This window comes from Leopardus geoffroyi, chromosome A3 (assembly GCF_018350155.1).
Source record: "Leopardus geoffroyi isolate Oge1 chromosome A3, O.geoffroyi_Oge1_pat1.0, whole genome shotgun sequence".
In the NCBI taxonomy this organism is placed as follows: Eukaryota; Metazoa; Chordata; class Mammalia; order Carnivora; family Felidae; genus Leopardus; species Leopardus geoffroyi.
The window spans coordinates 103,917,715-103,930,472 of NC_059336.1; the positions used below are offsets into that span (position 1 = coordinate 103,917,715).

The 12,758-nt window shown below is 50.0% G+C and overlaps 1 protein-coding gene across 10 annotated transcripts in view; it reads right to left on the reverse strand.

The window, feature by feature from the left end:
• Window positions 1-408: 408 nt before the first annotated feature.
• The window catches only part of BCL2L11 (BCL2 like 11), a 49,683-nt gene continuing 37,333 nt past the window's right edge, over window positions 409-12,758 (reverse strand). For 8 of the 10 annotated variants that reach the window (XM_045446910.1, XM_045446913.1, XM_045446908.1 and 5 more), the window contains one exon: window positions 409-4,851. In XM_045446910.1, coding sequence (XP_045302866.1) covers window positions 4,753-4,851 — 99 coding nt within the window. In that variant the 3' untranslated portion in view covers window positions 409-4,752. The remainder of the gene's footprint in view (window positions 4,852-12,758) is intronic. The other 2 variants (XR_006703637.1, XR_006703636.1) reach the window with 1 other exon arrangement.

Below are 12,758 nucleotides of genomic sequence, written 5' to 3' on the forward strand. Positions count from 1 at the left end.
TGCAGACAAGCCCTTTCTGCCAGAGTCAAACCAGACTTCCCACCTTTTGTTTTTTCTTCCAGCTATGAGAGGGGATGAGATGGCAGGGAATCTGCCCTGATCACTAATCAATACAGAGCTGGCTCCTAGTACCATCCCCCCCCCCCCCACCCCAGGTGCTGAGTCATATCTGCCTATGTGGGCAGAAAACCATGCAGAAGGTCCCGCCAGCCACTTCAAAACTCTTAAGAGTGGTTTGCTTTTAAGTATGCTACACAGAATTGTCTTCGAGCGAGAATTCACAAAACCTACACGTAGGTAATACATTCTGTGACTGACAAAGGGCAGAGGTGTGGGTGTGCAGATACTGATGCAGAACTCCAGCTGTCTCTCCACCGTTCTGTGAAACAAATCACACAGCTCACCAAAACTAGTTGAAAGTTTTATTTGTATAAACTTCATTAAGAACATAAAAGATTAAGTTTCTTAAAAAAAAAAAAATCTGCAGTTATTTACAGCAGTATTGCACAAGTAAAGTGGCAATTACCCTGTCGAAATTCATCAGTGCAAAACACAAGTAAGCCAGGGAAATTGCAATACAAATGCTACATACGCTGGGTCCTAGGAAACAAGTTAGTGATGGGTCAGTATACAGACAGATCAGTGCTATTTATAAATGTGTACCTGATGAGTTCTGATACAGTAACTGGTGGTCACAGAATCTGGACATACGACTTAGGAGAGTTTCTAAAGTCAGGTTTCCGGATGAAAGTAGTCAAGTTACCTAGCTGGGAGCTTGAGGAACGCTTCTCAGATGCAATGCCATTTGGAGAACAGGAGTCACCTCAGCTGGCTTAGCGTCACGTGTGGACACACCCCTGCACACGCGTGTGTGCAGAGTGGGCACACACAGGCACCAGGCTAAATCAGCAGGGATGACAGAACCATCTACTGACACGGACCCACTAGGAAGTCTCTAAAGCTTCCAAGAAGCTTTCACATCGTAACATCCAGTCTAGTGGGGCCCTCAACCTCTCTCAAAGGCAACAGAGAAGCAGAAGACGACAACCTGAAGAAGCAGGCTGATCAAATGTAGGGACCAAACGGCTCAGGGCTGGGGACGGGGGTAGGGTCTGTACAATTAGCTCCTGAAGACCATTTAGTCCACACCTCAAAGCACAGGACACAGCGGGTGGGGGGTAATTCAACTACTCACCAGTTGCCAAAAAGGGATTAGTGGCATGAGGTGGTCCTGAAGTCACTCCCAAGGCAGGAGCCACCTGTCTCCCCTGTCCCTTCCTCCTGCCCCTGAACCACTCACTCCATGGCAGGACCTCCAGAGCGGGCACGCTTCTATTTCTCTGAACGCTGAGTTGTCAGGGGCAAGTGTTCAATAGAAAGATCTGTCCCAACTGCCAATGATACATTAAAAAAAAAAAAAAAAAAAAAAAAGATATGGCCCGGTGTTAATAGAATTTGCTTCCATGAGAAGCTCGCTCTTTTGGAATAAAAAGTCACTGGATATTTCTTGTAAAATTTGGTAACCTGCCAAATGGTCCCTCATTGATGGCGACGCACAGACTTCATCAAAAGTAGAGCAAATTGCAAGAACTGAAACCCATGTGACCAGAAACTACAGGAACCAAAGCTGGAGGGCCAGCCTGGGAAGACCGTGTGGCTCAGGGAGCTGAGCGGTCACCACGTCAGAGTCAAAAAGCGATTAATGGTACAGCAGGGGGGTGGGGGGGGGGGGAAGGGGGCAGGGAGGTCAACACTTTTCAAAACTTAAGACATTAAATAAGCAGGAAATAAATATACAATATTTCTACAAGTTACAGCATTATGAAACAGTAGGACACATTACACAGAAAAAGAATCTACAATATTTACAACCCTCAATTCTGAAAAAGTTTAGTAAAAACAGTGATTTTTACTCATTTATGCTGTACAAAATTTTACAAGAAAGGTAAAGGAAACACAATTGCACACAGACATTTGGCTCAGTTGGTAAGTAAAATGTGACCTCCTAATCTAATAAATAGTCAAAATATATACATAATCAAGAAGGGGAAAACAGGAGAAAGTTGTTCTCTACTGCATACACTTCCATCAGACGGAATTTTTACCTGGTTTCTCCACAACCACCCAAAAGAGTTCTTCGTAAACTCCCTTCTAGGCAGGAGCACAGTTAACTGGAAGCATTACTCATGAAAGTATTTTGTATGTGTTTATTGCATTTCTGTGCTAAGTCACAGGACACTTTCTACAAACCTCACGTGAGAAGAGGTGGTCAAGGCACAAAACCTGCATTCAGTTTCCAAAAAGGGATCTAGCCACGTTGTGTTTTCTACAAAAAGTAAAAGACAGAGAAAATACAAGGTCTACCACAGTAGGCATACCTTCCAGAGGCATCTTGATAAACAGACGCATACAGTACAGAAACGTCCAGTCATCTCTCTTGAGTCCTGGTGCGATAGCCTGCTCCTTAATACTACAATTCATAGAATCTTCCTATCTCCTCACCAGCTGCTTCCGCGGCCGGCCTGGAGGCCAGGAGGCCACCGAGCCAGAGGTAAACCTGTACATGTGGCCAGCACACAGCCCTTGGGCCCCGCTCCCAGGGAGCCGCAGTATTGCAGAAACAGAGTAAAGTGCCCCAGTCGGAGAGACTGGCACGGAGTATGGAGGTCCTGGGTCGGGGCGAGGCATCCAGAACCGAATACGTCTTTGGTGTGTGTGTGTGTCCAGCAGGCCCACCGTTGCCTTACAGCCGCGTGGACTTTACGACCCTACAAAGGGGTTCGAGACACATCGAAAACGCAAGCTGACACTGAACACAGCTTTAAAAACTATTCAAGACCCCAAGGAGAGTTTGGGGGAAACGAAAATTCTAAAAAAGGAAGGATATTTGGAAGCAAATCTCTCTACCTAAAAGAAAAAATGTATATGCTATAGATACATACATATATATATATATATATTTATATAGAATTATGAAGATACAAATGAATGAATTTCCCCACTTAACTTAATAATGTGAAAACACTGGTCCTCTTAGGGGCCAACAGCAAAACAAGAGCTGTTGGTGCTGACTCGGTTTGATGTATTTCTCTCAAAAAGCTGTTCAATGGTCTGAGGTTTCAAAGACTGTCAGAGTTACAGGGTTCACGAAATGATCTCCACCTCCCTTCTTTTCCTGCTTCCTGATCTTTTTCCTGGGTCTCCCCAGTTAACTGCCTTTGCGATGATGGCCCAACTCACGGGCTCTCCGTCCCAGAAAGGGGGAGAAAGAAAGAGCAGCCCCAACAGAGGTGGACGCACGCAGGGCGCTCCCACAAAACCCAACCGTCCCGAGGGAAATGGAACAAGTCAAACCGACAGCTGTCAGGAGGCTGAGAGGCCGCTTCAGATCTGTGCTCCGATGGAGGATTTTGATGGCACTGCCGAAGGCGGGATTAAGCCTTCATTTCAAAACGGATTCAGGGGGGTGGAAACCAAGCGTCAGGCATCAAAGGCCAGATGAACTTGGGAGCTGGACGAAAAGCCCGGATGCCCAGGAAACAGCCGCCTCAAGCCCCAAGGCCTGTGCCAATTCCCACGAGGGCCGGGGCTCGGACACCTGCAGTCCAAGGAACTCAGCTGTGAGGGGGCGTGCTCACCACCTGTGGCCATGCGCAGACAGTGCACCTGTGACTATGGGAAAGTCTGCAACCAGAAAAGCCGACGGTGCCTGTCTGTGCTGTTACTGCCAGTCCTTCCTCAGGACACTTCTAAATGATGAGCCCATCGAAACCAAAGAAGACCAACATCAAGCCCGTCCCAGCGTGCATGATACAGACAGATCCTAACTCATGTCCTGACCCCATTACCTTTTATCACGAGCATGCGCTGGACCAAATCTGTGCATCACCGTCCAGGCAGACCCGAAGAGCATCGCCAGGGGAGGTAAGGAAAAACACACGGAGAAGAGTCTTAAACTTTTTGCCACAGGTGCAATTGAATTTGAGGAGGTAAGTAAATATTTACAAGATGGGAGTGGCATATCAATACAGGCTGGTAACAGACCCTCTGCCCCTTTAATCAGTTCCATTTCATAAGAACTTTTTGGTATTAATAATAATGGTAAAAAAAAAAAAAAAAAAAAAAAAAAACAACAAACCAAAACAACAAAGTATGTCAAAGAGGCAATGGCAGGGAAGGGAGGGGGCCATATCATACCTCTCCCGTTTAAAAATTCTGTACAGTAATCTCTAAAAAGAAACTAAGGCAGCTTTATAAATTAGCTGGCTCAGTTTCCACTGCAGAGTTTACATAATCCTCTGAGAGTAGGCAACAGGTTCTTAAAATTTTAGTACAAAAATCATTCACGAGTTGGTTAAAAAGTTTCCATTTCCTTTTTGAAAAACCTGCTCTTATTAAAGAAGGTGGAAAAAAAACCCACACCGCGTGTAAACACCATTCTTGCATAAAATCCTGCTCCAAAGAACCATGATTTGTACATAAATTTTTTTTTTTTTTTTTTAAAAAGAATCCTCCCTCATTTACATTCACAACAAACTTCCATTAGAAATTCTGCTGTGTGGTGAACAGAAAGGTCCGGTCCACATGCAGTGCGGCGTCCTCGGGAACGCGTTGGCCGGCCTGCCCGCACGCCCCGTCGGGGACAGGGCCGCTGGCTGCACAGCAGTGGCCCCCAGAAATTGTGGTGCTGGGGCCTGCTGGCGTGAACACGTGAAATGTCTGCACACATGTGGCTCCGCGAGGAACCCGTCGTCACTGCAATCGCCATACCAGGCGGACGATGTAACGTAACAGTCGTAAGATAATCATTTGGGGCTGGGCTTCGGCTGCTTGGTAATTATTCAAAAAGACCTGAAACGACAATAGGAAAGCTTCTTAGTTTCTCAGCCCTGATGTTATTTTTTGGGTGGGGGAATGCCTATACTTAAGCGAACCACCAATCCCACTGTTACCCAGCTCGGGAGGCACCCCATCTTCTGAACACGGGTTCTTCCCCGAGACTGCGAAAGGGGAGGCCCTCCTACCACCTCCCTTGCAGAGCAAGACCTTACTGCGTAGACAGCAGTAGACTGAGTGATCTGCTGCTTTACAGGAACCCAAAGAATGCTTGGAGCCTCAAAGAGAATCCTTGAAACTCTGTTTGCTTCTCTAAAACACTAACTATGCTTTCTAGGTCATCGTTGGCCAGAACTGCCTTGATCTGGAAATGCATCAACCTCTGTGCAGGTGCTGGAGAAAAGCCATGCCATTCCCATACCCGCCCCCCCCCCCCCCCCCTTAACTGGAGTTGGGTGTCCCTTTGAAAGAGGCAGGGGTGGAGGGGACAGAAGAGAGATGTGAAGGAAGTCTCTAACTACCCAGGTTATTAACCTTCAAATCCGTCGACACCCCAAGGGTGAATTTCTGGTAGCTGCAGTTTACTTGAGCACACACGGGTAGCATCGACCCTCATCCTCCCGCTCCACATGGGGAGCAAAGAAAAAGCAATTAAAAAATTTTAAAGAGCCTCCTTGCCGGTGACTACCCTATGTTTATAAGCTGACAAACTGCTCAAAAGGAAACTGCTGGATTAAAGATCTCAGCGGTCTCAGAGGTCCTCAGGTCTTCCGAAGAGTGCCCACCTTGGCGTTCTAATCCATTCTGCCGGTAAAGCGCAAGGTGTCAATTCAGAGCAGCCGAAGCCAGCAATGGAACACACCTGCCTCTTACACCAGGAGCTACAACTCATTTCGCAATCCAGGCCTGCAATCCATCCTGGTCATTTCCTTAATGAGTCATCCGTGCCCAGGACCGGCTCTCTGCCATCCGGGGCTCTCCACGAACCCTGTGCTCACGTGCGCAGGTGAAGCTTCCAACGCACCACCGCGGAACCGCCGGCCACAAGTTGGGCTGGGAACGAGTGTCCCGTCTCACACACAAACAGGGCCCACAGACGCCAGCTGCGAGCGGAGCCCCTGCCCTGTTTACACGAGCTCCCCAAGCCTGTCTGACAGAATGGGATTGTGATACGGCCAGGGCATTTCCCGTTCTCCTTCCATACCCAGACTGGAGGAAATCAGCTTTCTGTAAGCGATTCCTGTACAGGCGCTCTGTAACCACAGTCTGTGATTTTTATCTGTTTTACACACGAGATTGCTTTGTTTTGATTTAACTTTCAAAATTACTTTGCTTTTTCTGTGTGTGTGAGAATAATTTAGGGGAAGGTTAATTTTAGTTTAGACTAATATTAATAGGTTGAAAGAGGCTTATTCAAAATAAAACCACGACTTACTGAAACTAAGAAGGCGTAAATGCAGGGCTAAGCAATCCCTTCAAGGTGGGAAATCTCATGTCAGCCAGGTGTCATTACCAGCCTCAGGGAGGCCAGAGAATGGGGTCTAAGTGACACCAGCAAGGGGACAGGGGCCCAGGCCCATTAGTGACAGATCCCAACTGCTTACACTTAGCTAATTTTACATTCAAGAACTGGCAGCGTCGGCGAGGAGAAATCTTCCACCCACCCTTTGAGGACATCAGGTGGACGACAGTGGCCATGACAGCAGACAGGACTCACTTCGTGAGAAGTCTTTCCAAGTGTTTAAGAGTCCTGCTTTCATCTTAAATGTAGGGGGCATGGGGCGTGTTCCAGGGAAGGTGGGGCGGAGGCGGGGGCAACGCAGGAAATTCTGGAGAAAGGAACCCCCAATCCCTGGCAGACGACAAGATGCTACCACCACTCAGGAAGGGCAGCGGGACGCCTGCCCCCTCAGGCAGCACGCGAGACAACACGGCACACGCTTTCAAGCCGGCGAGAAACTGCTTTTGGACAGCATTCAACGGAGGAAGCCGTTACGACCGAATCCAAAGAAGGGCCACGCCAGCCCAGAAAACCTTTGACAGCTGGCGCGGCTGGCACAGCTCCGTGGGCACGGCCCATCCCTCCAGAGCAGCTGGATGACGGGCAGCTCCCGCTTCCCACAGATTCCCTGCCTTCCAGCACCTGCAGCCGTACGAATCAGCTGGTTTGCGGGAGCACACCGTAGGCGCCCGAAGATGCCAGTGTGGGGCAGGCGGCGCAAGGGCCACAGCGGGTGAGGACGCCCGGCCAGGCTCCAGCTATCAGCGCCAAGCACACGACAGCGGCACAGCCAGCACGAGATCTCAGACCTCTGGCCTCCGGGGCTGTGGATAAACACATTTCTGTTGTTCAAGCACTCCCTCCCCCGCAGTCTGTGGTACTTTGTTACAGCAGCCTTAGCGAATGAACACACACTCTCGGGCTACGTGCTAAGCGGACGTTCTTGGTCCTTCCCCCTTTAGAAAAACAACACTTTTCAGGTCAGGGTTGTGGAACGCTGTTTTAATCAAACTCATTCAAGTCCTTTAGGAAGGTACATCAATATGATGCATTTGGATAAAGGGCATCATTAAAAAAATGAAACATGCTACTAAGTACAAAGAATTTATGTACTACAGCAATCTCTTTCGTGCACACACACACACACACACACACACACACACACACAATCACAAGTGCTCAAAGTGTAGGCCCCATCCTGTTGGATCTTTTTAGCTCCATGGTCTAGATCAGGGACTATATTATTTGGGGCAATTGACTTTTATGGCTATCCCATATGCCCAGAAGATGGACTCCTTCAACATTCAGCTTTGTGTCTCCCTCCAGGAACCAATTCTGACAGTTCATGCTCCTCTCTGCGCGAGGGAGCGGCTCCCGCAGCCCCCATGCCTCCTTGCATGGGGGCAGGGGGTGTGCTGGGGCCCAACTCTGAAAGCAGTTATCTGCATCCATAGGCCTGATGGGCAATACCTATGTCATCGGCCACGAGTGCAGAACAGCGTCGCACAGCCCATCCCAAGGGCTACCCGTGGGTGCTACCCACAGCGACCACTGCCCTGCCTGTGGAATCATGATGCAGGTTCCCACTTTGCAGGCGGAAAAACACCTACACGTTCTGGCAAAATGGGAGCCCTGTGCCAAAACGGAGTCAAGATGCTGAGGGTCCTTCCTGTTGAAAGAAAAAAATGCAACAGCATCTCTTTTCAAGAAGCTCACACTCTGGTGGGGAATCACCATACAAATAAATAGCAGGATAGCAGGACAACGGCAATACAGAGGTTAATAAAAGGACAGAGAGGGGCGCCTGGGTGGCGCAGTCGGTTAAGCGTCCGACTTCAGCCAGGTCACGATCTCGCGGTCCGTGAGTTCGAGCCCCGCGTCGGGCTCTGGGCTGATGGCTCAGAGCCTGGAGCCTGTTTCCGATTCTGTGTCTCCCTCTCTCTCTGCCCCTCCCCCGTTCATGCTCTGTCTCTCTCTGTCCCAAAAATAAAAAAAATAAACGTTGAAAAAAAAAAAAAAAAAATTAAAAAAAAAAAATAAAAAAAAAAAAATAAAAGGACAGAGAAAGCAGCGCTTGCCAGAGGCAAGTGGGGGCCTGGGAGAGCCAGGGCAGGAAGGCACAGAGGTGAGCCCAGGTTCCCTGGTGTAGACTCGAGTTCTCTGCTTTGAAGATATGGAAAGTGTCCTTGGAGACAGCGTCACGAGCATTCAGCATCCCTGAACCGTTCTCTTACGTCCACACCAGAGGACACAGGCTCACCTGGGTGGCAGCTGGGGGGCGGGGTTGTGCCAGGGAAAAGTCCTCAAGTGGGGATGAGGTAGACTTACCAGGGCCGATGGCGTACAGGGCGGGGAGCTGGGGCACTCTGGGCCACTCCAGCCTGAAACACATGGCTGGGGCGGGGGGGCTGGGGCTCCCTCTGTCTACAGCAGCCAAGAGGAGAGAGCACGAGCGGACAGAGCACCAGCCGCCACGGTCGTTTCCGCACAAGGACCATCTTCAACTTACACTTGACACAATCAACCAAGTATTGGGATTTAATTACACTTTAAGGCCAAAATAATCACAGTAAAACATCCTCTCTTGCCCAATCCAGGGAGGCAGGTATGCAGATACAAGAGACCCTGATCCCATCCCAGGCTGCCCGGAGAACTGGCCAGGAGGACCACCGACCGCATGTCTGCAGAGCACAGCTCTGGACTTGGCTCCACACTCCCGCAGGCAGGGGCGAGCCCTGCCTCTGAAAAGCAGCCCAAGACATACCAGGTCTTCAGACTCTGTGCGCCCTAGCTTGGGTCCAGACGAATCACCTGACGCCACCATTAAACAAAATGACGTGCCACACACCTCTACAGTCTTCACAACAATGCTGCGAGCCAGTACAGCTCGCTTCTCCACGTCACGCATACAATGACATTGACCAAGCTTGTGGAATCAAAATCAAGAACCATCAAGTGCTCCCAACAAGTCAACTCAGACTTCAGCACTGCGTAGAACACACTAGCTCACCGATCCGCGCACCAAAGGCTGGTCCAAACCCCACGTGGCTGCACCAAATGACTCAGTAAGTACAACACACACGTATTCACTCAGCATTACTCAAAGGAGCTTAACCATAAAAACACACAAATGAGATAAAAACAAAAGTTAAGAGAGATCAGAAATGACATCGAGGAAGAGAGACTTATCCTAGGAACCAGGGAGGGCTGAGATCTACTGCAGAAGAGCCATCGTTTAGCTGAGAGTTTCCTGGCAGTCAAAGTAACAAGGGAAACATGGCACTATCTTTACCATTTTATCAAAGGCAGATCAATAGCAAATTCTAAGAGACAACCCAAAAAGCAAGGAATACCTATAAAACTCTGAGACACACAGCAATTTTTAAACTTGTTCAAAAACCCCTTTCTCATACAATTTCAACACTGAATACCTAAGAGGCCCTAAACTGTTTTCTGTCTCTTTTTTTAAAGATTTATCCACTTTGAGAGGGAGCACGCAAGCTGCAGAGGGGCAGAGAGAGAGGGAGAGAATCCCAGGCAGGCTCCATGCTCAGCGCAGAGGCTGACGCGGAACTCGATCTTGTGAACCGCGAGATTACGACCTGAGCCGGAATCAGAGCTGGATGCTCAACTGACTGAGCCACCTAGACGTCCCTTCTCTTTTTTAAAATAGATACACCTTGCAGTGGTAACATGCTAGAAGAGACCGAATTCTGGCCATGAGACTCTGAGAAACAGGGAACCTGTGCTCCAGGTCAAGCAAGTGAGGATACGTCAGGTGAGTGCCTGTCTGGATGGTGTCTGCTCCCCAAGGCACTACGGCGGCACCTTCCGGGACAGTGCTGAGTGTCGCCACAATCAAAGATGGCAGGGTGGGAGGGGGACAGAGAGCGGCGTCAGTGATCCCGATGGAAGACCACCATCAACCTAGAGAGAATTTTAAATGACGAGAGAGGGAGACAGAGAGGAGAGAGGAAAAGGGCCCCCAAACGTGGACGTCTCCAGGAAGATGTGGGCTCTCTGCACCCTGGTCCAGATTTGAGCGCTCGGTTTGCCATCCCACTGCTGTCAGGGGTCAGGCTGATGCTGCGGTGCTGCCCAGAAGCCAGATTCATTTTCTCTCCATCACCAAGGCAACGTGTGCATTTGCATAGCGCGCGCCTCGTGTGCTATGATGTCAACACAGCTGTGGCAAGGGTGCCGGGAGGCCCTCCCCCGGATGTGGTGTTCCCACTCAGCGACCAGGAGCCAGCTCTCCCCGCAGTGCTCGCCAAGTGACCGGGGCCGCGGCTGACCTGCGACGGTGGAGCCGCAGACGAGTCCCATTTGCATGAATCCAACTCCTTCATTTTTGATGCATCATCTCAAAGAAGAGGTCCGTGGAACAACCACTTCTCCGGGTGCCTTCCAGTCAGGCCTGCTGTGCACTGGGTTGGCTTCTGGCAGGGCACAAGCCACCCCTCTCCCGGGCACGTCTCTAACTCGCCAGCCCTCGGACCCCAGACCCCACCCCGGCTAATGTGAAGCGCCTCCAATCGTCCCCGGGAGGTGTGGCACCACACCGTGGCCCATCACAGAGAAGCCAGAGATGGTTCTCACGTCTCCCGTGTGAGGCTCCACCAGACGAAATAAATGTCAGCCTCGGAGCAAGGACACACAGTTCCGAAATTCCCCGGCCTCAGAAGGACGATGAGACGCACTGTACCCACCACCTGAACCTCTCTGCTCTGGTTCAGCTGGAAGAAGTCTAGCGGGGGGTGGTGAGACGTCTGCAGGCCGGCCAAGCCCTGCCTCCTTCGCCTCTTCATTTCCTCAAGAGGATTAGAAAACCCCCGTTAGACCTCTCTGAAGTCCCCCTCCAGGCACCTGCGCCTCTGAATGGTTCTGTGTGAATGGCCCGGCGCCCCCCCTCCCGCGAGGCAGCCGTCCAGGTGTACCCACCGGCCACGGCAGATGCAGCACTCGCGGGCAGGGTGAACGGGCGCCACGGCACCCGGCGATGCCCACCCAGCCATTTAAACACACCCCAGCGCCCCAGTCTCACCTCCTGTTTTTGTGCACCCAGACAGACCCAGCACGCATCAGTAGGGCCGAACACAACTTGTTCCACAAGGCAGCGGGCTGAATGAAACACAGACAGGTGGAAACTCTGGTAGCATCTCTAAACTTTGAAGACCACCCGGGAACTGTTTCAGCTCTAGTTCAACGGGACGCCAGAACAATGGGCCAGGGACGAGAGCGATTTCTAGCCCCATCCCCTGAACGTTTCTGCGCAACCTTCACCACATCCCTAAGAGACGGACAGAAACTGGGGCTCCTAGACATTAACGGATGGAGTCGGGATTCCAGACCTCACCCCGAAATTCTCACACTTGTCCACGAGTCCTGCTTTCCTGTAAGCTCACGCTTTATCCCCAAGTCGCGGAAAACCCTTGTTCAGAAAACCTGTGATCCGCAGTCACTGCGGGGATCAGCTGAGGTCTCAGAGGTCTCAGGGAAAAACAGGAAGGGCTGAAGCCATAGGAAGGGTGACTCTTGGATCACACAGGCTCCAGCATCTCTGTGATGGGGGTTGTTGGAAGGCTCTTAAAACCACAACACCGAACGACTTCCTCCAACTGCGAGAAAAACACGAAACCTGAGAACCGTATCACAGATAAATGGTGGGCACCAATTTACTGAAGCTACTCCCAGTGGTTTTTGCCATGAAAACGGTCTTTCTGTAAACTCATGGGCAACTCCCCATCTCATGAGATAGGTGTAGTTTTAAATTTAATATTTGATATGCAAATTTCCCACTATGGTTTGCTCAGACAGTAATAGAAAATGGCTTATTTTATTAAACGCCTACATTCAATTAACGAAGGCCTCAAAAGAAGGTTGTCAGAGAACACGTTTTCTCTGGGTGGATGTTCAGCTTATGCTATTACCAAACAAGCCACAAATTCGTTCTCTCCCTTGTACGCTATCTACAGAATACCATTTATAAAACGAAGAATCACACAGCACAGGGAATTCACATCACAGGAAGGACAGCACAGAAAGATTTCAAATTCGAATATCGTCTATGAAAACGCTAATGGCTGGCACTTCAACTAAACTTTTGCTTCCGTCTAAACCTGTCTGCAAGCCACCTTTCCCTCTCTATTTTGTCTGGTTCGGTGCTACTCTTCAGTCTACATGCAGTTCAGCCGACTCGTGCCTGTACATGCCTGGGACAGAAGTAGGAAGTAGGCAGTGTAAACAAAGGATACACTGTTTCTCCAGACCGAACAATGAAAGGGTTTTCATTCACTTCTTGGCCCAGCTAGAGGGTCTGGCGTAGCTTCCCATGCTGTTGCTCATTGCTGTCCACTCACCAGGACGTCCCCAAGTCGTTGCCAACCGAGAGCAGTCCACCTTAGCACAGAGCAACGCAGGC